Here is a 25,828-nt window from a genome sequence, read left to right on the forward strand (position 1 = left end):
AGCAATACAGGTACACTCATCTGATGTTGGCCTGTTGGGTGGAGCAGACATAAAACAATGAGTGTTAGCTTGATAAGTGTCAACAACCTGTTGACGGAAAATACCTGTGGAATAAATATCCTGATTCCTTCCTGCACATGTGGTGTTGTGATTATTGGCTTCATGAGCCAGCAGGACTTCCTGGAGAAAGAACAAAAAGGAAGGGGGTTAACAGCTAAGCAGAGGCTGTTAGTTGGATGAATACACTGAATACACAAAAAGACTGAGAATCACTCTTATTTCCTGGGCTGATACAATCAAATGTTTCTAAATATGATAAGAGAGCACATTAAAACTATTAGCTTTGAAGCTAAGAGTGATATCTACACAGTGTATAGACAGGGAAGTATTGTTACTTGGTAATATTTAACAGAATACTGTCATTGTATCCTTTTTAGCACTGGAATGTAATTGAGAAAAAGAAGAAAGTGTAAAAGGGAAAAAGAAGGAGGGGAGACAGATAAGTGCAGTGATGTCAGTCCGTCCCACTCCTATTCAGTACAAATGCAGCAGAGCAGGGCTGAGCCTGCATACCACTGCTGCTGACGGCAGACCTGATCCCACACAAACACAGACACAAAGGCACACTTCACACTCTCTCACGTCACACACACACACACACACACTCATCATACCACATTCACAGAGGAGCTGAAACGCAGACCAGAGCTTGGAGATGCTACCGGCTGGCAACCACTGAGTAAGTCTACTTTCCCCCCTCTGTGCCCTTCTTTCCCTCTGTCTGCTCTCTCCCTCTCTCTGCCTCGCTATTCTCCCGCCCGTCTAAGTTCATTTATCTCTCACACTCTGCTCTGTTGCTGTAAAATGGCCAGTGTTTCCTCAGATGGAGGGACTTTTCAAACTTTTCTATCAGTATGCCATGCACATACCTTCCTCCCCTCTCCCTGCTTTTCTTCCTTTTCTCTGCATGTGAGTGGAGGCTGCAGAAAATCACGGACCCATTTGCATGTTGGCGCAGGGCCAGATCTAGATGTTTGCTTTTATATTTAAATAACAGAGTTGAACTTGCTTTATTCTTTTAGTATTCTTTGGTCATTTATGTCTTCTGAAAAGTCTGTGTTTTTTTTGTTGTTGTCTGTGATTTGGTGGACAGTTCATTGTGTGGTTTGAATATTTACTGTGTGCTGCTGTTTCCCTGAGTTCAGTTTAACTGTAAGAGCTGTTATGCAGGATCTGACATAGAAAACTCCAGTTATTTCTACTGTATGAGCTGTTTGGTAGTAAATCCTCAAGTCAGTCCAGTTCATTTGTCTTGCTGTTAATCAGTCAATGTCAATTATGAATAAGTACAACAAGACAGGACTTTAGTTTTTATAAAGTTATACTCAATTCAAACTGAAGCAAAGTACTCCCTCCATCATCTTTGACTTTCTTAAAGATACAGTTTGGCCTCTTGGAGAATATATACTTATTCCCCTGAATCAGACTATAGTCACGTCTGTAGATTGAATATGAAGTTACAGCCAGAAGACGGTTGTGTTGTGTAACATACAGACTGAAACCTGGCAACAAGATTAATAACTCCCCATAAAATAGCAACCAGTGTTATTAATGATTTGATTTCCTTATCATTAAAGTGATTTAATGAATGAGACTTTGACATGCTCATTTAGTTTCTTCATAAAGGACACAAGTTTTCACCTGTCTGAAGCTATCACAGTAAACAAATGCTCCCCTGTCTGTAACTTCATATTTAGCATACAAACAAAACAAGTCCTTTCTCACCTTCTCATCACACTCAGTTCACTTTAGAAGACTGAGTTGCATATAGGATTACAATGACTCTTGTTTTAAATAATTTGGCACTTAAGCTCTGAATCCTTCATTAGCTGAAAAAAGGCCAAAACTCTTGATTACCTGCTCTGTTCAGGGTGAAACCGGGCTGAGGTTTTGAATAATTCCAGGATCTGAAACACTACCTTAAAAGGTGATATTTCACTTCACCTCATCTACTACTTTTCTGAAGTATAAGACCTCACTCAGGTGCAAACTGGTGAATTTTTATTACACTAACAAACCAGATTGGCTCTTGTTAAGACACTCATTGTTTCACAACTTATAGGTGTGGTGTGTGCAGGGCGGAGAAGGATGTGTTTAAGGGGAACTTTTCTCTTGAACTATTACTCCTCTTGAACAAGTCACACCTACAAAGGGTTGTTTGTGTCTCTCTATCACCTGTGTTGACCTGCTGACAAATAGTCAGAGTGTGTGTGCACATAAGTGAGCAGAGTGTTTGTGAGTGAGAATCAAAAGTAGTCTTTCTGTTTTTGCTCTCTATCTCAGTCTGTTTCCCTCAGATAGCATGCAGCTATTAACGCCCTACAAGTGTGTGCATGTGTGTGTGCATGTGTGTGTGCGTGTGTGAGCCCCTGTTTGCCTGGCTGTGTTTGAAAGCACAGCAGCATTCTCGCTGCCTACTGTATGCAGAGTAAACACTGCATGCACACACAAATAAACTCTACATTTGGCATTGTGGCTTATTTGCTTGAGGCCTTTTGTGTTGTACCGGTCAGAGCAGGATTGAATGGAGGTTTGAAAAACAATGCAGTAGATATAATCCCCTTTCTCTCTCCTTCTCTCTCCCTATCTGTCTCTCCCTCTGTAGAAAAACATTACAGCAGCCTTCAGAGCACAGCTGATCCAGATATTGTGCCTTCACCCCCAGAGAGCCAGACACACTCCCCACTGCACCAAGGAAGAGCACTCGGCAAAGGACACTGAAGTGACCTCAAGCCGTTGGACTGCACCTGATCCTATATCCAAAGAAAAGGGAACCTGACTCTGAAGCAGGAAAAAGGAGTGATCAGACTCCAACGCTGAAACACGACCCATTCGACTGAGAGAAAGAGAGCCTGACGGCTGTCTCCAGCACCTCCAGAAAAGAAGGCAGGATGCTGGCGAAAATCCTTGAGGACATGTGGGTGGAGCCAGAGGTGCTTGAGGCCCTCAGTGAGGAGCAGAAGAGGATCCTCTTCTTGAAGATGAGAGAGGAGCAGGTACGGCGCTGGAATGAGCGGGAGGAAAGAGAGGAGAGGGAAAGAAGAGACACCATCAACACCAAGCCAAAGAAAGGTAGAGTACAACACTGACCTCATGGTAGCACTTACAGTGGGAAGTTGACACAGTGAGATTGTTGTGTTGCAGGAAAGAGAAAGAATTCTGTGACTTTTAACAAACATTCACAAATGGTCATCTGCATCTTAAATAAAATATCCTTAAACATGTTTATAACACACAGAATGTATCACCTTCAAGCCCTTAAGGAGTGTGTAAACATGCTTCTTTGCCTTCTTGCTGCAGTTTCAAGCAAGATTTTAAAAACTCTCATATATGTCCAAAACAAGCAGACAGTTAGCTTAGCTTACAGACAGGAACTACTACATGCTTTAGCTGTGTGTAACACAATCAGGCTGCCAGTAGCTCTAAAGCTATGATAACATGTTTTATTCCTTGATTCATTCATTAAATTAAAGGAAAATATGTATACAGAATACGTTCAGTTTAAAGGTTATTGGTGAGCTATTTCCTGCTGGGGGCAGTGACTTCCTCAGTTTCTCTGATGAAGCCATATGCTAACTGTTTCCTCTGTTTTCTGCATCCATGCTAAGCTAAGATAACTAGCTGCTGCTGAAAAAGCAAACTTTAAAAAGCTGCTTACTGTGCTGCTAGTGTTACAGGACGTAAAGTCAAACCTCGTTACTATAGGCTACAGATATTTCCATGTTGCTTAAGTTGCGAAAAGTCATGAAAAAAGTCAACATTTGCTTGTAGAAGCATTTATTTCCATAAAGTCAGTCACTTACAACCAATTTTGGGAGCTACAAACACACACACACACACACACACACACACACACACACACACACACACACACACACAACACAAAGACACACACAGACATGTTTTGATATTTAAAACTCAGAATATTTACAATTCTACTTCAAAGTCCCTTTACAATTCGTTAACATTGATCAGAAACCTTCTTAAGTCTTCACGCAAATGATACCCAAGCTGTGCAGTTACATCATCTCAGGTTACTGGTCAGATCGATGTGTTCAAATTAAACTCGGACCAATCTTTACTTTGCTCTGTGAGTCACTCACGTGTCCCTCTGCTCTTCCTGTCTGTCCGTCTGTCTTACTCATCTCACCAACCCTTCCTCTATTCTTTTTTTTTAAATCTCACCCTGTCACCTCCCTCAGTGCTCTCACACCATGAGAAAGCGAACACGTGTGTAAAACTGTCTGCCTGTGCGTGACCTTGCCGATGGTCCATCATCACCTGTTGAGTCATTCTCCAGGCTGAGCTTTGAATACGGTTAAGTAAGCCCTGTGGTTTGGGGCGTTGTTGTGCTTTAAACCAAGTATTCAGTTACCATCTTAGTGTACCTAATCTCTGCCATGTCACCTGAGAGGTTACTGAGTGTGTGTCCACTGCATGTTTGTGCTACACAACAAAAGATCCAGTTAGTCGTCTTTCATTCTTTGTATTTAGGCCATGGCCGGTATGTTAGTCATTACATGCATGTACAAGCTTATAAATGCCTCTTAAAAGGTATTTAACTAAACCTGAGAAGAATGCTCTCTATTATGTCCTGTACTGCTGGTTACACATAGGTGAGGTACATGTAAAGACAGGCAAAATAAATGTTCTGCATGCCTTGTTAGTACATTATAACTCATTGCTGTGACAGTGTGAACATAAAGGTATGTTGCACAGAGTCAGTGACTTGTATCAGAGATGGTGTACACAATATAAACTCATAAAACTGGTGATTGTATTTAAACTCAAGTCATTATTCAAACAGAAACAAAGCCGCCGTTATACGCTGGTTAATAATAAATCTCTACGGTCACTTCACTATCAGAAGAGATTGTATCTGTGGTTTCCTCCTATTGGTGGAGCGCTGTTGCTGACAGCTCTTGGGTCTGAATTTTTAAGTCACACCCCCACCTGTGATGTCACCAAAAGTGAGACACTGAATGAAATAATGTACTGTAATGGAAAGCACCTGTTATCACACTCCAGAAAGTGGAATTTATTTCTGCTATCTGTGTCATGATGAGGTCATTACACATTTTAAGCCACGCCCCTACCTGTTTTATGTCATTTCAAGTTTTCCGACTCAGTGGGAGATTGTGCTGTCAGAAAACACACCTGTTATCACACCTTGTAGAGCGTTTTTTTCTGGTATCTGTGTGTAGGTGAGGTCAAAATGAAACAACAACAAAAACTACACTACCTTACATACTTTTAAGACAATGAGCTGACATTGAATGAATATTACACCATTTAGATTAACTAAAAAATCTAATATAATGCATTACATTACAGAATACACAAGCAACTTTAACTTAGTTTTTATTGAACACAACAGATAAATAATTTGTATTGTTCTCTACACACCTATAAGATTATTAAATGTGTTAGAAATCAAACCATGTCAGCTGTTTTAAGTAGTTCTTCTATTAAAGTGGCTTTCATGTTGCCTGCTTCTCAGTGACAGAAATTAGGTCACTTTTATTCATCCTTCTCTTTCCTTTGATTGATTCGACAGTTTACTATTTCTCTGAGGATCTTTTTCATTGACTCACAGTGAATTAATGAGTCAAGAGAGACGGATACAAAGACCCAGAAATAAATAAAAGAGGGAAAAAAGAGGGAGCAGTGAGCAGTCAGTGAGCAGTCAGTGAGGACAACCTGTCACTGTAGGGTAGAGTTCCCTGAGCTCTTTACTTATAGGACAGCACCACCTCCTGGATGAAAGCCAGAATAACAATTCATAAGATGACTGCTTTTCTCAGAATCTAGCTGAGAGATAAAAATATATCTCCAGCAGGCTTACTGGCTCTGTTTATGACTCTCTCATATTTTCTCTGTCCTCTAGCTTACAGCAAGCACGTGAGCTGGCTGCTGGGTCGGGATGGAGATGTAAGCGTCTTTGTGATAGGAGAGGTGGACGAGTTCAGGTCATCAAAACTCCTGCAGAGCCTCATGAACAACAGGTACAAACCGACAACATAAAGATCTGAAGTGTTACATGGCGTTAAGGCCATGACCTAAATATGAATAGTTATTAAAGCAGTTTGTGTTATAACAGTATGATTCTGCTGGCTGGTTTGTTGTTTTATAAGTCACACAACACAGAGCCTCTTAGTGATGCAGCATAGGTTCAGAGAACTGATTGGTGTTTTAAAGGAGGACAACTTGTATCAGTAAAAACAAATATATATATATATAAATTTGACTGTAAAGAGCAGAGAATAAAAAGCTAACAATTCTAATACTTATGAAGCTTCATTGTTTTTTGCTTTAGGACATTTTTATAAGTGTTATTTGCTCGCTCTGTGTCAGTGGCAGCTTTCTCAGTTAGCATATCAACCACATAATAACATCCACAGAAGTTTCTGCCTCCCTAACAAGCTCCGTTCCCTTTAACTAGGTAATTACACAACCCTGATTGACTTTGATAAGAAGAACCAAAGGGTCTCATTCAGCAAGCTGTCTCCTCGTTCCAACACGATTATAGAAGCTATTTGCCATATGACTAGCTGGAGGATTGATTCAAAGGTCTGTGGGAGTTAAAAAGGACATCTTTGTCTTTCAGGGTCTGCAGCGATGATATCAACGGCGTCCAGAAAGAGGACTTGCTGCCAGAAAGAGAGGCCCAGCCGCTCAGCTTTAAAGAAGACATCCAGTTGGTGCTCACTGATGTTAGTGTGAGTTTATGCGTTTGTACACAGCTCAGAGGATAGAGAGAACAGAGTGTTGGAGTTCTGTTATTAAATTGTGTCTCACTTAAACAGGATGCCCAGGCCTCACCAAATGATCATTCTTCAGAGAAGGACTTGGACTCCTGCAGCGCTGAGGATCATGCACAGGACAGTGACTGCGAGTCGGGGGGCAGCTCAGACAACCAAGGCGACTGGACCCCTCTCTACAGGCCTCACTTTAGAAGCCAAGACAACCAGTCGCCTGAAGCCTACCTGACGGACCCAGAGACGACGAGCGAAAAGGACAAAGGTGACAAAATAAGAGAGAACCCACATTCATGTGGGATATATTAACAAACAGGATCATAGAATATATTATAGAAGTACCCACATGACTCAAGAGGACGCAAGGTAGGGTGAGAAAAACAGGGCTAGGAAATATAAGTGTCAGACTAACAAAGAACAAGAACAGATACACAGAGAAGAAAAGTTAATTTAACAGAAAAAATAAACTTAAATGTATAAAGAAAAATTATGCAAAAGCTAAAATGAAATAAATGTTAAACTGAAAAAAGGGGAAGTGCTCTGAAATAATAATAACTTTATTTATAGAAGACTTTTCAAAAACCAAGTTATAAAGTGCTTTATAAGGGCAGCAAAATAAAACAAGCACGTCTTAAAACCAAGAAAGATCAAGAAATAAAACATTTTTAAAGACATAAAGTTTACTTTAAATAACTCAATAGGAATACAATTATTATAAAATATATTCTAATAAAAGTCAGGTAAAATCAGGAAATTATATAATAGTTTGTTTGAAGAAGGGATTTAATATATTCTACAATCTATTCTTCATGTTAAAATATTTTATAATATGGTTATAATCTAAAGTAGATATAGAAAAAGATAATAACTCTGATAAAGTTTCTCCAATATGATCAGAACCAGAATCAGCTTGACTGGCCGGGTATGTGAACATGTACAAGGAGTATGACTCTGGTTTAACTTTGCTCTCTGAGATATCAAACTAATATGTAAAGCTGATATTAAATATGTAACTAATATAAACAAGCCAGGGAAAGAGATGGTGAAGAGTGCAAAGACCCATGTAAAACAAGTGGATGACGGATACAAGATTAAAATCTGTGTCCATCCTATTAAGATAATCGATACCATTAACAGGCGGTGGTTGTTTGGGTATCTGTGTTGATCCTCTGACGCTCTGTGACTGTTCAGTGGTCACCAGAGCAGTGATTCTTGGAGGATGAAGATGTTTTGTGTCTCGTCTTTTGGCGTTCAGTCTTCCATAAAGTCTACGTGAGGGGAGGAGTTAATAGTTTGAGTGTGAGGTGTAAAGGGTCTGCTGTGTTGATGCCTGCCTGTATCCTGACCCTCGACCGGTCTACGTCCTGGATGTAGGGAAGGTTGGGTTTGATAATTTACTGTGCAGACTTGACGGTCACTTGCAGTCTGCTCCTGTCCTGTTTGGAGGCAAATACAAACCAAACAGTGATGGACATGCAGAGGACACACTGGATTATGGCTGTGTAGAACTGGATCAGCAGCTTCCTGAGCTGGCGCAGGAAATACATCCTCTGCTGGGCCTTTTTCCTGGTGGTGTCTATATATGTAGAATGTCCACTTCACGTCACTGGAAACGAAGGTTTCCACAGTTTCCTTAGCACGCTGTTAAGAGTGGGGTTTCTCTTAAAGTCCACTGTCGTCTCCTGAGCAGGTTTAGCTTCAGTCCAGGTGGCTCTGACAGCACCAGAGGACCCGTTTTTCAAACTCCTGTCAGTACCCAGCGTCGTCACCGTCCTAGATGAGGTTGCTGACAGTTCTGCCATTTGCGAACTCAGGACTTTAACAGAGGGTCATCTGAGGTGTAGTTGGAGGTGATCTTAGTCTTCTAACTGGCCGTAATGAGCCTGACGGTGTTATGCAAGCACAACACCTGACTGATAGACTGTCACGAGTAAATGTGAAATGCCTCAAAGAAAGACTGGGCCTGTGAAGTGTCGTGAACAACCAGCTGATGCTTGTGTTGACAGCGTTCATCTGATGGTTTATTGTTCTCAACAAATCTGGATACATTTTGTGAAAGTGCATATCAGAGAGTTTGAGTGTTTGAGTGTTGACATGAGTACTTACATTTTTACAAACTCATTTTGTCCCTTTCTCATTCTCAGACATTGTGTGTTGTGAAGAGAAAAAATCTGAATTTGGAGGTCGCGTGGCACAGCTCAGGAAGGCATTCAACAATGATTCTCACAGCACGCCACCCACCCACACCAAACCTCCCATACCTGCCAAACCTGCTCACCTACAGAAAAGAAGCACACCTCTACTCCACTAGGACTGAAGGTGTGTCCACCCTGCAACACCGCATCACCCCAGAGAGGCACAGCCTGCTGACATGAGTGCATTGAGCCTTGTGCAGGACATAATGGCTCAGTGGGACTCAGATGGACCACACTGGGGACACATACAGTGGAAGACGAGGATCCTTACTTGAACCTGAGTGACAAACTGAGACAATTTTTTTTAAGTCCTTGATATAATGACCAACCTACAGGCGTCAAGCAAAGAGGGCTGAAGTGACGGGAAGACTTGAAAGCTTCTGAACTGAAGTCAACCTGGAGGATGAAATGAAGCAGCTTTGATGTCGCTGGGTTCAGAGTTTCAGTGACTGACAGGCAGACACAGACAGATGTCCGAAGGGACATTTACAGACTGTTGACTCAAACTTTAAAGAAGCACTGTTTCATTGTTAAATGAGTATTAATGAAGTTTTAATGTACGATCATGGGGACCATACTGAGGTTCATCTGTACTGTATATGTCGACTGTAAATTAAGTCTTTGTAACTTGTATTGTTTAACAACTGAGTTCATGTTAAAAACTAAGTGATGAACAGTCTGGTGTCTTTGATTGTGAAAACAAACCTTTCATAATCCACCCACAGACACACTCACACAATCACAGAAGAGCCCTGACTGAGCTCTTCAGGAGCAGTTTGGGATTTGGTGCCTTGCTCAAGGACACTTCAACAACCAACTTCACATTTATAAGATTAGCAGCTTTATCACCTGAGCCGTTGTAACACAGATGAGCCTCCTGACTCTTTGATGCCCATTTAAGCATCTGCTGTCTACTAAAGCAATATGATGATAAAGTGGATATCATGACAACACAGACACAACTTGAATCAACACCCTGAGAAACTATACTACAGTGAGATAACTATGAAGTCAGAAAGCTCTCTTTATTTCATTCTCTTTTTTAAAGTTATGCTTTTGGGAACTTTTGTCTTTATTGGATTGAAAGGCTGAAGAGAGACAGGAAATGTTGGGAGCAGAGAGCTGGGGGAAGACATGCAGCTAATTGCAGAAGCCAGGAGTCGAACCTGCTACCACTGCAACGAAGAATGTAGCCTCTGTAGACTACAAGAAAGCTCCCTTTATTTCTGTTCATATTCAGTCTTTAAATCATTCTGAGATATTTTAAGCAGTATTTGGTGGTTTATCTCTGACATTTCTAGAAATACTTATGTTATGTCTATCAAAAATCCCTCCTGGGTAAAGAGCTAATGACCAAATAGAAGCTCTGAAACAGGCTAAATTAGATCTCAGCTAAAAAGGAAAGGAAAGAATCCCTTGAGCTACATCAGTCATTGTGATCATTTTAGCACGCTAAGTTTTAAGATTTAAATGTTCAGTCTCTTTGTAGATATTGCTGCAACTTTACTGAATTGTAAGTTATATGACAGATGAAGATAAATCCATAAATCATGTCATGTTTAAGAGTCTTGTTTTCAATTTTTGAGCTAGAAAAAAAGTCAGAATATTCTTGTCACAAGATCCATTTAGCATGCATGGATTTTCTCACAGCTGGTTCAGTGTGACTGAATCTATACTGAAGTCCTGTGATAACAACCAAATCCATTTCCATAACAACTGCTACCACAACATCTGGTTAAAAAGCAAATAACTGAGCGTAATGTGATGAAAATTTTCAACGTCATATCTCAGATTTGGTTAGTGATTCTTTGAATTCAGTTACTGTTTGGGATTGACGACACACACAGACATCAACAAACACTTGCATTGTCTAACGTCTTCACTTCTTGCTTGTTCCGGGGCCTTGTAGCCTGCAGCCTTGTCTAAAGTCTGTCAAACACATGATCAGTTGGACCGAGGTCAGTTTACAGGGCACGGTCAGGTGACTGACTTGGCTCGGCAAGAAAGTTACAATTTTTGGCCCTTAAAAGCGGCTAAGTTTAGGATGACTGACCTGCATTTTCATGGGGCTGTGTGTAAAAAGAGCTCCTGCAGTCGTAGAACAGTGAGGATTTGAGCAGCCTCTAACACTCCTCCAGCCTTGAGTCAGCGCTCTAATCACATGGTTATTGTCCCGTACAGTTCTAGGAAGAAGAAGAAGAAGAAGAAGAAGTAGAAGAGGAAGAGAAAATTAGGAATTCACATTTAAAAAATACATTGTGTTTTATACAATGGATAAATGTTACATGTGTTACTATCAGAGGTGTATCAGTAGCTTCTTTATTTTGAAGGCAGTGGGTGTTGGCACTGAAGCTCTTGACTAATAGGTGACGTATTCCCTTTACTTGGTCACTAATCCCTGAAACTAGGCTCCTGCCACGACTGTTCTATTTAGTATTTGTATCATAAATTAGCATCATGCACTTATATGTAGTTGGCTATGGGAAAATGAGTGCAACTAAAAGATTAATTTAACCGTTTTTTGTATTTATAGCATCAATCAGTATGGAGGCATCTAAAGGGGGAGAAAGCAGTGGTCACCTACACAATGATTATCCATTCAGCGGGATGCGTCAGAAAACAGCACATCAGAGATCAAACAGAGAGCACGGAAAGCTAATTAGCATGTGGTTTCATCTGAGACAGAGGGCGAGACGCTTGGGGAGACAGAGAAAATGGAAGTCAGGTCACGGGAAGCAACACGTCAGAGTCAACTCAATAAACTTCTTCACATTCCCTCACTGCTCCTGCACCCTCAGCCCGTGTGTGTGTGTACCTCTGAAGAGCGTGTGTGTGCTGTGTTGTGCTCTGTGTGTGTCTGCCCACCCATATATCTTGAATCATGTGACTCAACACGAGCAGTCATGCACAGTGTGAAAAGCCCCACTATATATAGAAGAACAGTGTTGGGTTTCCAAGCAAAGCATTGTAGGAGTCCAGTCATCTTTGTCCCATAAGAAAGTGCATGTCATTGACTTGTAATGTTTCCTTCCACTGGAGGTGTTAAGAGTCTACTGCTGCTGATGATTCCCTGTAATGCTGAAAGGTGAAACTGGGACATGACAAACACGTCAGCTTGTGTTCTTCATGTGTTGACCAGAAGAGTCTGTGTGACAGTAAACTTCACAGACAATAACAACATGGAATTAATACTGTTTAAAGTTTGAGACAAATAAGAGCATCTTATTAATAAGGTCATTGTCAAGAGGTACTGTGAGTCAGGGGACCAGACAGTTAATGGTTCTGTACTTTGTGTTAAATGACACCTCAGAGGAGGTGTTATAAGATTTAGCACTGAAGGGCAATGGTTTTCGTATTTGTTACCTCAGTGTTGAAAAAAGAAAAAAAGTGCAAAACTTCTGAGTCTAACAAGATATCCAGTTTTATGTGTCTGACCTTCAATATAAGCATCTTTCAAGATAGACTAGGCTCCTAAATGGAAGTCAGCGTCTATGTTGGCTAATGAATGCTACTCCTACTGCTACTACTGCTACTACTCCTACTACTACTACTACTAATAATAATAATAATAATAATAATAATAATAATAATAATAATAATAATAATAATAATAATAATACCCACTAATATAATCAAAACATTAAAAGGTCTTTACAAATGACAGTTTATTATGTATGTCAACTACTCCTAAAGCATTGACATTGCCCTGTGTTTCTAATGCAGCCTCTTCTTCTATATTTTTCTTCTTTAATCATATTTTTTACTACCTTCTCTCTTACAATTGACAATTGTTTTAATTTAATGAACATCAGATGTAACTATCATTATGGGACTAACTGGTGAACTGATATTGCAGTGGTAAAAAGGAAAGGAAGGAACCAGACGTTGAATGAGAATCCACAGACCAGAGTAATACTGTTTTACATTTGTAGCCTCTCTGCTGAGGTCTTTGTGGAAGGTAGAGTCTGAAGGTCTTGAAGCTGAATTGTCCAACTCCTTTTGTTTGGACCATCTTTTCTGAGTGACTATAAGTTGAACTGTGTTTGAAGGCGGTCCCCTCAGGACGAGCAGTTATCTTTATTATTGGCATTGTTGTTACTGTGAACATCTACTACATTTGTGATTAAGTTTATGTAATGGAGGGAGTATGAATATTGTCCTAAACACAGTGTCTCTTTCATCAGTTTTATCAGGGTCATTTATTTGCAAAGATATCCCAATAAAAGAACAACATTTTAATTAAACACTAAATGACTGTCTCGAAGCAATGGCATGTATTGTTTGGAAGTGTAATTCAACACTGCTTTGTTCATTGTTTGAATAGAATAGTTCTAGAGTCATATTAACCTTTTCATTTGTTTGATATCAACCACAAGTTACTTTCCAGAAATTACAGGGTGCTATAAGCCATATTATGAAAAGTGATGACAAAACTACTGCTTCTCAATTGTCAAACATAAGTCTGCTAACATGTGTATGTTTGTAGAAATTCTTCATTCTCTTTGGTGAGTTTCATGTACTTGACTGCATATAACCCCAACTCTATTTGAATGTGTTTTCTCAACTTCTCTTTGTACATGATATTATGTTTGGTTGTAATGAGGGGTTGTATATAAGGGATTTTGCTGTTGCATTGTTGTTAATGTTGTGCTGACATTAAATTCTGTACCAGCTTGTTTCCTTCATGTATAACATCTTTATGGACCACAATTCACCATCATACATAAAACATTGAATTGTTTCTATGGTACAGTGTTTTTCACTGTTCTGTCTTTTGTGTGAATTGTATGTTCACATCTTTTCTCTGTCTCATCTGACACTGATCATGTGACTGGTCATGTGACTATGCTCACGTGTATTTAACATGCCGCTGTACACAGTTACTTTAGTGTGACGAAGAGTGGGTCCACCCAAAACTTAATCTGTGAATTAAACTGTCTGTAATATTGGAGCCCTGCAGTGTGCAAGCTTTCCTTTCCTTTGTTTTAGGTAACGGTTTTGTTGTTTTACTTTAAAACATCCACTTGCATGTGAAATACTTGGATTTGACTTTTTAAAGTGACTTATTGCCACATGTACTTTGTGATCCATCATCTTTTCATCAGATCCAGTTTATGAGTATGAGAACCATCACCATTCTGCCCAGATTCTAATCAACATCTGCTGTTCTTTCTGTTCATTGCTCATTAGCTCATTATAACACGCTAAAAGCCCAAACATGCACATGGTAAATGTGCTGCCTGCATAGCTGTAGAACATTAGCATTGTTATTTTATATGACAGTATGTTAGCATGCTGATGTTTGCATTGAGCTTTAGCACCACTATGAGTAAGAGCAGCATCCTGGCGCTGTTGGCATGTGGACTCCAGAGTCTGTTTACTTTTTACAGAACAGCTGTGCATCGGGAGAGGATTGACAGGGGCGCATGTTGAGCCGAGCGGTTGAGACACACACCCCATACACTGGGCTCTAGTGCTTTTAGAAGCGGTTGCTGGTTCAACTCCTGGCCATGATCTTTTGCTGTATGTCATCCCCCACTCTCCACTACCCACATTATCAGTCTCTCTTCAGCTGTCCTATCAAGAAAGACAGAAAAGGTCCAAAACGGTCACTTTGAACAGATTTAACTTTAACCATATGGGAGCTGTAGCTGTATGGAAATCACAGAAGATGCACAGTGAACCTTATTCTTTTTGTTTCATTTGTTAAAATAATTATAATAAAGCTTTTAATCCAAGCTGGGTATTCCTAATTTGATCAATGCTGTCCCAAGTTGTCTTCATACCCTGTGATATGAATAAGGATGAATAGTGTTTTTGAGATAATGAGGCTAATTGATATCATCCATCTCTGTGAACAGTCAGATTATCCTGTGTTTTATTTGTCATAAAACCAACTTGCATATGAAATTCATCAGCCCCACTACAGAAATCGAAGGTCATGACGGGAGGTAACTGGCAGCACCACTGCTGTCCTGAAGAGCTGCTCTGGTTAAAGGACTTTATCACCATGGTTTGCCTTACTTCCTGGAACTGCCAAGCCTTTTTTAAGTCAGCAGCAAGCTAAAGATTAACAGATTTTTGAGTACACATTACCTCAGAGGCGAACAACATGTGAAACCAACTAAGGGTTGAGATGTCAGAGTATCTTGATATGTTTGGGTTTTAACAGGTGCTACAGTTCTGATTTCACGAGGGCTGAAGTATGGAGGTCTGATGTTTCATTTAAAGGTTTTTAATTGTCTTTATGTTTGTTGAGGTTATCGTAGACCCTAACTGAAATAAAGGGTGCTGTTTATAGAAGATGGTCTATTCTGGAACCACCTTTAACAGCTTTAAGGGTCAAAGGTCAAGAGTTCCCTTTTGACCCCTGTGTCACTAAAATATAACCTTAGGGCTAATGAGTCTTGGCTTTTCAAGTGAGGAACTATTGTGTCTTGTTTGGGAGATACATGCTTTCCATGTGTATGAAAGTGAACACAAATGGATAACAGAGACGTAATGAGGAGTGATCTCAGAAAGATGCTGTTTTTGCAAAGCTGTTACACATTTTCTAACACTGGGGATACTGCCAACAGGGGAAGAAAAATTCACAATGAGACACAGTGTCTCCAAGCAGACACAGTGGCCAAATTTTCAAAGGTCTGGCTCACGAGCCAGAGTCCACCCAGCTCCAGTGCAGGTTGCCTTGGGCTGGCAGGTTGTTCCATTGCAGAGTGTGCAGGAGGAGTTTTCCTCCAGAGTGGGCAGGGCCGCTGCTTCTAACATATGTAAGCTCCACAGGGGTCTGTGACAGCACACACCCGCTATCTGGACAATGCATCCATCATTAACCCTCATCTCAGTGCGTCTCACTGCATTCAGCCTCCATCAGCGGGCCCACTCTTGGATCTCGTTCTCATCTCTCCTTCTCTCTTTGTTTGGTCCACGTTATCTTCATCCCCTGCTGTCCATCTCCCCGTCCGTCTCCCTGCATATCTCTCTCCCTCTCTTTTCTCTCCCCCTGTGGCCTGCTTTTCATCTCTCTGTTTCACCCACTCTCTTTTACCCCCCCTCTCTCCTCTCTCTTCCCTCTCTGCCCTTCACCACGCCCCCCCTTCACCCTCTCCCTAGATCCGCTTTCCACTTCCCCTCCACAACCCCCACTCCCCCAACTCTCTCTCCCTCTCGCAACCCTTCCCCCTCCTCCTCCTCCTCTCTGTCCTCCGTTCACTCCCTCCTCCTGCCCCCCTCCTCCTCCCTTTCTCTCCTGCCATCTTGCAGGCCAGTGGAGCCAGACTGCAGGCGTTCAGGGAGTCACTGGACCTGCTGGGCAGCGGGTGACACAGATTTCCGGTGTGTGTGTGTGTGTGTGTGTGTGTGTGTGTGTGTGTGTGTGTGTGTGTGTGTGTGTGTGTGTGTGTGTGTGTGCATGTGTGTGTGTGTGCATGTGTGTGTGTGTGTGCATGCGTGACGAGAACAGGGAGGGGGGATTAAGCTCCAAATCACTAGAAAGGCAGAGAAGAGAGGGGGAGAGAAAGGAAAAAAAAGCTGCAGATCCAAGAATTTGAAATTCCCCCCTTTGTCTGGGAGATGAAGAAACACTAGACTGTGGACTTAAACTCAAAGACGACGTGTTTCCCATTCAGTGGGAGCGTTGCACTAGCGTGGTGTTGGAGCTCACTGCTTTTCTCCATGAGTTGGCAGTGTCCTGCCTTGGCTGGCGTGCTGCGCTTTCTCTCTTCCCCTGCCTGACAAACACGCACACACACATGCACACACGTACACATTCCCCACTCCCCCACAGATGCATGCACACACACACACACTCACACACACATACACACACACACACATGCACGCACACACACACACAGTCCCTGTGCGATCCCCCTGACTGAAGGCACACAGGAAGTGCAGCCGTGGCCCAATTATAGCGTGACACCTCGGGCCGGCCGTTGCCATGGTTACGTCTTCCCTGCGGTCCCCTGGAGTGTGGCGCCGAGGAAGAAGGTCTTATCACATCAGCCATCGTTACGGCAACAAGCAAAAACCCACCCTGTAGCCCCAGTCCAGCTGGCTGTGTATTTTGTTTATTATGAGTGGATGCATGTGTGTGCGTGTGTGTGTGAGTGTGTGATCGATCCTTGTGAATAAAAACAGGTAATTGTGTAAGCGTGGATGGAGGAGAGGGTGTTTGTGGTTGTGTGCATGTCAGGTGAGGTGTGTTTGAGTGGACTTGCCAAGGCGGCTCGTAGGTGTGTTTGTGTGTCTGTGGGGTTGCGATAAGGCTCTCAGCCACACCATTAGGTGACTCATAATCCACACAGCCTCTCTCTCTCTCACACACACACACACACACACACACACACACACACACACAGACACACACAGACATGAACACACAGGCATGAACACACATGTACACACGCATGTGAACAACCAGAAACACAATCGCTACTAGACACATACACCCAATTAAATATGGACACTCACACCAACACACACACACAGATGAAATATGAACCCAGCCTAAAGACAAGTGTACATGGCCAATTTCTTTTATTTCAAAAGGGCAAACAGAGCTATACAGTACAAGTTGCACATGAAATAATTTAGCCTGGGCCGAACTCATTCACTTCTTACTGATGCAGCGACTTCAGAACAACAGAAACAAAACTCCCCGTTAGAAACAAAACATTTGGCTCCTTTTTATGTTGAAACACAATACATCCAAACTGGAAGGGGATGTAAAAAAGACATAATGTTTCCAGATATGTACAAACTATTTACAGCATTTTTGTCATCATCTAAATATTGACACACATTGGTTTCCTTCTCTCTCTCCTCTCCCGGCTGATTGTCAAAAGAAAGGATGGGAACAGGTGTGGACATTCTTAGAGCTGCAGCTCTTCACGAAACACAACATCTGAGGGTCTTTGAACCACAGTCTGAGCATATTAACATGGTGTCCTTTGTGTTGGTATCAAACTGCAGCTCCTCAACAATCATCCAACCAAGATCCTCTGACAAATGCTGCCATCTCAGACATTACTATCCATTCAAGGTGCTGTTGCTTCTCTCCTGTGCCAGACCCAAAGTGAAGTCAGAGCCCCTGAGATCAAACCCAGAGACTCTACTGTCAAACCCGGGGCCTCCTGGCTTCCTCTTCAGCTCCTCACACTTTCTGTATTTACAGATCTGGTGTCCCCTCTTGCGGTTGCGGCAGCTGCTACACTGTTCGCAGTTCGTCTGACGCCTACAAGGTACGCACTCCCCGCACCTTTTCCTCTTCCTTCTCCCTCCACTGCCCCCACCAAGAGAGCCAGGAGAGTAGCCCTCAGCCACTAGACCCTCCATGCCCTCAGCTCCCATGGTTGCACTCCTCCAGTGGCCTCCCCCCATCTGGAAGCCAGCCAGGGGGAATAGGGCAGGACTGAAGGGGAACCAGGCACCCAAAAAAGGTTGGAAGTCGGTTCCACATCCAGAGGAGTCCTCCTCTTCCTCCTCCGGCCCAGACCCACCTCCCTCTCCATCTCCATTTTCCCCTTTCGCTTCAGTAGCCTCGCTTTTAGCTGGCTGGCTGCTCTGTGCACCCAGGCCGGCCTGCTCTGTGGTAGCTGGGGTCAGAGCCAGCAGCCCAGCGCGCATCAGCAGCTCTGCGGCGTGGGCCAGGTGGAGCCCGCTGGGCGACTCCCACATGTCAGGCCAGGAGGGGGTTCGGCGAGGCTTGGTGTGTGCAGGTTGAGTGGCTCGCTGCTGGGCTGGGGAAGGCTGGATCAGGCCTTTGACGTCCATGGCTGGGGAAGGGGTGGAGATGTAATGGGAGAGGCTGTAGGGGTGGTGGGAGCGCTTAAGGCTGGGTCTCAGTGGCTCATTGGGGATTTTAGTGCTGCTGTGGGCCTGATCTGGGGAGGAAGGGCCAGCGATGTCTACCGCGGTGGACATAGCAGTGGCTGTGTGGGGATGTCTGTGTATGTGTGTGTCCGTGTGTGTGTGTGCGTGTGTGTGGAGGCGAGGGAGAAGGGGATTGAAGCCGATGCGTGGTTGACAACCGTCCTGCTGTTACTTCAGCCAAAATGGCAAGCCTTGGCCTGTGTCCTTATTCCCATTCTCTGCAGCAGCCTCAGAGTCCTGGAGAGCTAGAAATGAACAGGGGATGAAGAGAGGAAGGTTAAGAATAGAAATGTTAGAGTGACAAATACAGAAAGAGAGTAGGCTAAAGAGAGAAGATGGGACTGGATCATTTTCTTGACAGGCCCAGTAAACACTGTCAGGGAACTAGGGTGTGAAGAATCTGTTTTAAAAACAAATAACATTCAGAAAAAAGATTTATGGATGGAAACAAGACCTCCAGAAAAGAGATGAACAGACCCAGGTATCAGACACACTACATGCCTGGCCCGTGATTTCCGCATACAGGAGGCAGTATCCCTTTAAGAATTTCACGGTATATCAATGCAATCAATAACAGAGCGACAACAATATGCAAAGATATGCGCATATGCGCAGGTCAAATGTGGAGCGCGCTTTTCAAATACATTTTGACGACTGCTGTTATGTGTGCCAGCCAAAGCTTAAGCTCTACACAGAGTGACTACATAGTGGACCGTAAAAAAACAGGCTGTCTTTTGTCTGGTATCGACGACGAGAAACGAGGTGCGCAACGATGCGGTTGCTGTGGATAAAAAAAGACCAGGCTATATTCCGTGTCCACATTTGTAGGAAAAAACTACTCCGGTGCTAACAGACAAGACATATATGTTGTTGCTGGACAAACATTTAAAATCTCTAATGGGTCGATCAGAAAACCTGATCGATCATTTTACCGTAATTAAGGTTACCTAAGAGGACGGTGCTCGACCAACGCCACGGCGAGCTGACCACAGTCCGAGTGGTCGCTGCGACACGGCGCAGCGCGCATGAAAAAGCGACAAAACATAAACACTGATATCAACAGGAAGTATTAGTGAAACGTATGACCCTACCTTCCAAATATGGTCCAAACTCCCCTGTCAAAAATATGATGAAGTCATGAACTAATGGCGTGGTGATTGTAGTGTATATGGACGGCGGAGCTGCCGATTCCTCCTCCACCTCTCCGTCCCGGAGGGTCTGCAAACACTCTGCACGGAATTTGGGGGCGTCGCTCAAAATGCGAAGTGGACTCTGCAACCAAGACCGTGGTCAGGGCGACCCCATAATAACCACCGAGCAGTCCAACATACACGGACAGCTGTCAGTATGAATACAGCGTGAGATATTACACATATAATCAATGCCTATTTACACTTTTCTATCAATACAAACATGAACGAGAAGTGGAAATATTTGACCAGGACCAACTTTCCCTATTCACGAGAAATATGCTGCTGTGTGGGCCTATTAGATATACCCTGCGACAGCAATATAAATATGAGATTTAAATAACATTGAGGTAAACAAAAAAAACAAAACATGTAATCATCAGTAATTGGTTACAAGGTTTAGGCAAATTGACCCTTTTCATTTTTTAGCCTACTTTATAAAAGTCGTTTTGTAAGCAATGATTATACTGAAAGAGAGCTCTAGACTTCGTTTAGTTGAATAAAAAAAAATCGGTTTAATCTGTAATAAACTCGAATAAATGAGCAGTGCATCGACTAATTGGTTTACAGTGAGTTAACTTTAAGTAGCTAAGTAGTTGTGATGTTAATGTCATTTCTATTAAAGGGTAATTTAATTACGTTGCTGTGTCTCGGCAGTATACATAGACTCGGCAGAGTATATAAGAAAATATGTAGGAAAATGAAAACAGAAAAAAAAAATCTGTCTTTCATTCTTTTTGATCAAAACCGGAAGTGTGTCGTATAAATGTCATTATTCTCTCGCTCAGATTTACCTCACTGGTTGTTTATTTTAACATATTTGCTTTGATTACAAACAGTTTTCTAAATTACCGGTTGTCTAAATAATATAATTCAACTCTGAGAATGAAAAGTAATAAAATATAGTCATTTACAAAATCAGGTTACTAGCCAATTACAAGCCGAGCCTCCTGCATAATTAGCTTACAGGCCAGTGTTACCTTAAGGCTCAAACATGCTCTACGTTACTGTTTCCCATACAGCAGAGCCGGAGTCCCTCTCTGTGAGAAGAGCTGTCAGCTAAAGGTGACTCCTAACAGGAGCAGTGGAGTCCACTCCACCTCTTGTGAGAGTCCTCCGTTGCATCTGGCACGCAGCCAGATACCTCGTGCGTGCGTGTGTGTGTGTGTGTGTGTGTGTGCGTGTGTCACTATGGGAGCAGGGGCCCACCGTACTCACTGTCTGGCCCGGACTATCCGTGTAAACACAGCGTCTTCTAGCGGTAACCACAAACACTGCCACTTTTAAAATGGCCACTGGTGCTGGTGGACACTGCAGCAAGGCAGCCCACCTCATCTCAAGCCAAGGCCACATACACACTGACACTCTGTTCCCACTGCAGTCACCACACAGGGCTGTCTACTCATTATCTCTGTCCACTGTTAATCCACTACCGCACTCCTCTGTCTTACTGACTGAGCTGAAATACATTTGATCCCTTGGATAAGAAGAAAAACATGCAGGTTTCATGTCACAAAAAGAAACAGTGAAGCTGACAAATCAGATCACTCAATTTTTATTCACATTACAGAAAAATGAATAAGTCAGACACACCAAACCCCATACAAAATAAATCTACTGAGCAAGCAAAATATAGACTTTAAAAAGCCAACTTTTCACCCCTGAATATCTTACAGATTAAACAAGTTCTCTCAGAAACAGCAGACCATTTGAACACTTCTCAAGATTGATGATTATTATTTCATTTAAGACAAACACCTTCTCTTCAATCTGATGGAGCAGCTCTTTGTGCAAAAATCATAACATGTAACATTCATATGGGCTGTGATTGTGCCAGTACTCTGATTTAGAGGTAGGGGCGCCACGGTCAAGTTCATAAACTTGTGACAACTCTGATGTTACAGATTACACATTTGTGTTACATTTTACAAACTGCCGTTTATCTCAGTATCTGTAGTATCTAGATTTTATGCAGCATTCACATGGATTCAGGCAGTAGTAGAAAGCAAACCAGATGGAAGCTGTGTAAAGCAGGGCGGTTAAATATTGAGATTGTTAGTGTTTGATATTTTCAAAAACAAAGCATCTTCAGCAACTGGAAATAATGTATTTTGGTTAGGCAACACCTTAAGCAGCATGCAGGAGGAACAGGACATGACTTAATACTGAGCGGTTTTGCATTGATAATGCTTCAACATTTGTTTTGATGCAACTGCAGTATTAATGCACATCAGAGGCAAGGGAACAAACACCTGCATCTCAAAGGCATCATTACCACGTCTACTGGCTCGCTTTAAATGCTCTTGATAATTATCTGCACTCTCATGTCAGCTTAACCTGATATTACACAGGATCTCTTCTAAGAGACTGGATGTCATTTAAGTGATTTAGACACGCAGCTCCTCCAGGTAATGTCTTGACATTTTAAAGAGAGCAGACTATACAAGAGGGGGAAGAGAATACTGGCAACATCTCATCCTCCACATCCTTGAAACTTACAAACTCCCTCCCACAAAGACAAAACAAGAGGGATCAGGACAACAAGCTAATAACTTTGTTTTGCTTTGGTTAAACTATAGGGTTTTTAAGCCTGCCGTCCAGGACAACATGTTGTTCTGCGGCTGCCCAAGTGGATGTGAATGCTTTGAGCTGCGACTCTGCTGCTGCTGTAAGGACAGACACTTTCTTTCTGAAATGTAAGCTGTTTTGTTTAAGTATTTATGACCTGGTTTTTTTTTTTAGAAAAGGGGGGAGAACTGTTGGCAAGTAATGTAACAAGTGTAAGCCCAAACACCATACCACAGGTGACACCCACTACCTCAGCAAGCGTAGGTTAAGAGCTGATGTTGAAATATAAGGCCTTTGCTGAAAAGAGGGGAAACTGAAAAGACTGAAGCCAAGTGCTGCCACTTCATTATGTTCAACAGCCTGCACACAACTGACAGAGACAATAAGGACCAGGACATGGATTACACCAGGCTTGAAAGTACAATGCTGTATGCGTCTATGTCTGACCCTGCTCATTAAAGAAGCCCCCTCCTCACCTCACCTTAAACATCCTTTGATTTTGAAGCCTGTCGGTTAATGAAACATTAGATTGGAGCTCATAAAATCAAGACATTTCTAGCACTCTGCATGTTATTTGGGGCTGTCGAGAATTTCCATTGGTTTTAATATGAAACAATCATACAGTAACCATCAGTGTGACACTGTAGTAATAATAATAGGACGGACTGGGGACTGGCAGAAGAGAACAGGGAGGGGGCACAGTTCAGTGATTGGCTTAAGCATCCTTCTTTTTGATGATGAGTGGTCCAACGTTGTCCCCGGTTTCCTCATTGTGTTTGGCATGAGCTCCATCGCAGAAAGGGAACTGCAAGGTAAAGGGAAGATATTAGAGGGGAAGAGCATTTCTATCAGATTTGTAACGTTTAAGATCACGATGAAACAGATGGAGTAGAAAGATGATCAAAATACTGATCAGTAATTTAAATTTGACAAACAAGAACAATGTGTTTACCTTGCTGGTTCACTTCTATGTATAAAAGGATAATCATTGACTCTGTTTTAAGGATATCAAAGTACAACTTGAATCTATTTCAATAAAAGGTTTATCATCTCTGTCATAACTTTTACACAAGTGACAATTATCCAGTCAGATTGAAAAGCAGGTAGGAGTAGGGAGCTGAAGGGAGTTTGTAAACTGGTGAGGCTGACTGTCAGCTCAGTAATCACAATCCAACCTGTTTGTTATTTCCCTCTTCCTGTTGGTGTTGCTTTCTGTTTATTTTTAACAATTTGATTATTAAAGTTAGCTTAATCATGAGATGCAAAAATATGTTAATCATACTACACATAAAACAAAAACATCCAATGACAGTCAAAAAATAAGCTTCTCTAAGCCTAACCTTCTTTGACCTCCAGCAGCGGCAGTACACAGCCTTGGTGCCAATGTCCTCCATGTCGAAGCTGTGGACCACTTTGGGACTGTCTTTACTAATGGACGAGTTCACCTGGCCCTTTTTACAGCTCCGCCCACTCAGGTAATGGCTGACAAGGAAACCTCCAACAGCTGCAACCACTGCAACGGGCACTGCTACCACCAAGTGCTCTGGAATGAGAGACAGTGTGATGGTTTCGTCAGTTACACCTGCTTCTGTACTGATTAATACACAAGATCTCCCCTGTGTCTCTTTGTGAAACACAGAATGTGTTGGGACTGACCAGTGAGGGCTTAAAACATGAAAGATATTTGGTCATCTTAGAGATTCAGTGTCAACCATTGAATATTGAGATGAACCAACTGAGACCAATTGTAAGTATGTTTCTAAAGGCCAATGCTCAACATCCTCAGCGTCACATCTTAACATATTAATACTAATGTACTAATTGGCTCACTCTTCAGGTTCCAAGAGTTAAATCAGAGCTGGATCTGCATGGAACTCCATTCAAAGCAATTTAAAAATTAATGCATTTGTTTCTTTTAGTCATTTCAAATCATTAGTTTGAAACTTTTTCATCTGTTTTAACTGACTTTGTGTTAACATTACTTTTCGATGGTTTTAACATTGCTTTTTCATTGATCATCATTATTTTAAGGTTTTATCTTTTATTTGCTTGTCATGCATTTTAATGTTTCTTTTATATGCTCAACCTCATTGTAAATGAGGTCTTCACTCTCAATGATGTTCAAGTTTAAATAAAGATAATTATAATATACAGAACATATCTGACCTAGTGAAGCATTAAACACTACAATTTTAAATAAACTGACACTAATTTGGTGTTAAAGTTCACTTAACTTCACAGTTGAGCAGAATCATCATGTTTTAAGGTTTTTACTGCTTGTAATGCCTTTTTTTCAAATCTGGGATGCAAAATAAATTTCTCCTTAAACAAAAAGACGTCCACAGCACACTGCCTAACACGTGCAGAGAAAACTGAGACCGTGGACTGTTCTGAGGCTTTTGATTTTCGACGGAGGTTGTGAAAGTACCCTTTTCAGCAAGGTAATGACGAGGATTATGCAGGTCCACTAAGTATCACATGATGCAGAGTCGCAAGACAGGACGAACAGGGGCCCTGCTGTCAATCCGAATCTACTGTGTGCTGTGATTAGCTGCTTCAACAAGTGAGGTTAGATGAGGCCATGAGACACAGAGAGCCCCCTGCTGTAAAAGCTGGGGTCGTCTCCAAGGAACTTTACGGGTTTAGGTGATGAGCCAAAGCTTGATGGGTGACGATCTAAAGTTGGAAACACAACACGAGGATTCATTTGACAGGGCTAGCTATGCTCAAAGCTTCTTAAGCAAGCTGAACAGTGCTAACTTGAATTAAGGTGCTACACATGCAGAAATTGTGTTATTATAGCAACATGCTGGACTTGATTTTACATGACAGTCTTCATGGAACCACGCTGTCGTGAGATCCTCTTTGGCTCGGGGTAACATCAGGTCGCAGACTCGACAAGTTAAAGCACCAAACGAAAACACTCATCAAAAAGCTAGCATGCTGTTTACCACAAATAAGCTTCCTTATTTACTGTGTTACTTTACCTTTAGATAACCTGAATCCAGAGCTGGGCAGTTCGGGCATCGGAGGCATGGCAGGTAGACTGTGAGTTGCCATGTTTGCTCTGGATGGTAGTTTGTTTGTAATCAGCTATGTAACACAAGGTCAACGAAGAAGTCTCATCTGAACTCTATCCGTTCCCGATGGGCCGTACTCGATCGCTTACGTCACTTTCAGC

General features: G+C 42.1%; 3 protein-coding genes across 7 annotated transcripts; 1 reads left to right on the forward strand and 2 right to left on the reverse strand.

Moving 5' to 3' along the window:
* Positions 1-492: 492 nt before the first annotated feature.
* On the forward strand, positions 493-9,687 carry zgc:92242 (uncharacterized protein LOC436899 homolog). Of its 3 annotated transcripts, none has more exons than XM_034690245.1 (6): positions 493-739; positions 2,666-3,132; positions 5,948-6,065; positions 6,668-6,773; positions 6,867-7,083; positions 8,963-9,687. In XM_034690245.1, exons 2-6 carry the CDS (start codon positions 2,952-2,954, stop codon positions 9,127-9,129), a joined length of 789 nt encoding a protein of 262 aa, XP_034546136.1. In that variant the 5' UTR covers positions 493-739; positions 2,666-2,951; the 3' UTR covers positions 9,130-9,687. The 3 variants fall into 3 exon arrangements, with proteins under 3 accessions (XP_034546136.1, XP_034546134.1, XP_034546135.1); XM_034690243.1 differs by having other exon boundaries at positions 496-739; positions 6,668-6,779; XM_034690244.1 differs by having other exon boundaries at positions 496-739; positions 2,726-3,132; positions 6,668-6,779.
* Positions 9,688-17,537: 7,850 nt separating this feature from the next.
* On the reverse strand, positions 17,538-21,217 carry cxxc5b (CXXC finger protein 5b). Of its 3 annotated transcripts, XM_034689396.1 has the most exons (3): positions 21,060-21,217; positions 19,981-20,161; positions 17,538-19,134 (listed from the first exon to the last, which is right to left on the reverse strand). In XM_034689396.1, exon 3 carries the CDS (start codon positions 18,938-18,940, stop codon positions 18,047-18,049), a length of 894 nt encoding a protein of 297 aa, XP_034545287.1. In that variant the 5' UTR covers positions 18,941-19,134; positions 19,981-20,161; positions 21,060-21,217; the 3' UTR covers positions 17,538-18,046. The 3 variants fall into 3 exon arrangements, with proteins under 3 accessions (XP_034545287.1, XP_034545289.1, XP_034545288.1); XM_034689398.1 differs by lacking the exon at positions 19,981-20,161; XM_034689397.1 differs by lacking the exons at positions 19,981-20,161; positions 21,060-21,217 and adding an exon at positions 19,837-19,936.
* A 401-nt stretch (positions 21,218-21,618) lies between these two features.
* On the reverse strand, positions 21,619-25,828 carry zgc:110843 (uncharacterized protein LOC541492 homolog). The gene is made up of 3 exons (XM_034689399.1): positions 25,635-25,828; positions 23,988-24,190; positions 21,619-23,452 (listed from the first exon to the last, which is right to left on the reverse strand). The coding sequence occupies exons 1-3, from the start codon at positions 25,705-25,707 to the stop codon at positions 23,363-23,365; spliced, it is 366 nt and encodes a 121-aa protein (XP_034545290.1). The 5' UTR covers positions 25,708-25,828; the 3' UTR covers positions 21,619-23,362.

Source organism: Notolabrus celidotus, chromosome 8 (genome assembly GCF_009762535.1).
Source record: "Notolabrus celidotus isolate fNotCel1 chromosome 8, fNotCel1.pri, whole genome shotgun sequence".
NCBI classification, from domain to species: domain Eukaryota; kingdom Metazoa; phylum Chordata; class Actinopteri; order Labriformes; family Labridae; genus Notolabrus; species Notolabrus celidotus.

Excerpts from the sequence above, each read along its gene's own strand:
- zgc:110843 (XM_034689399.1), bottom strand. The coding sequence starts at position 25,707 with ATGGCAACTCACAGTCTACCTGCCATGCCTCCGATGCCCGAACTGCCC. Across the intron at positions 24,191-25,634 it reads TGGATTCAGGTTATCTAAAG|AGCACTTGGTGGTAGCAGTG; the intron begins GTAAAGTAACAC and ends CTCTCATTCCAG. Across the intron at positions 23,453-23,987 it reads GCTGCTGGAGGTCAAAGAAG|TTCCCTTTCTGCGATGGAGC; the intron begins GTTAGGCTTAGA and ends TTTACCTTGCAG.
- cxxc5b (XM_034689398.1), bottom strand. The coding sequence starts at position 18,940 with ATGTCCACCGCGGTAGACATCGCTGGCCCTTCCTCCCCAGATCAGGCC.
- zgc:92242 (XM_034690243.1), top strand. The coding sequence starts at position 2,952 with ATGCTGGCGAAAATCCTTGAGGACATGTGGGTGGAGCCAGAGGTGCTT. Across the intron at positions 3,133-5,947 it reads CAACACCAAGCCAAAGAAAG|CTTACAGCAAGCACGTGAGC; the intron begins GTAGAGTACAAC and ends TCTGTCCTCTAG. Across the intron at positions 6,066-6,667 it reads CAGAGCCTCATGAACAACAG|GGTCTGCAGCGATGATATCA; the intron begins GTACAAACCGAC and ends TTTGTCTTTCAG.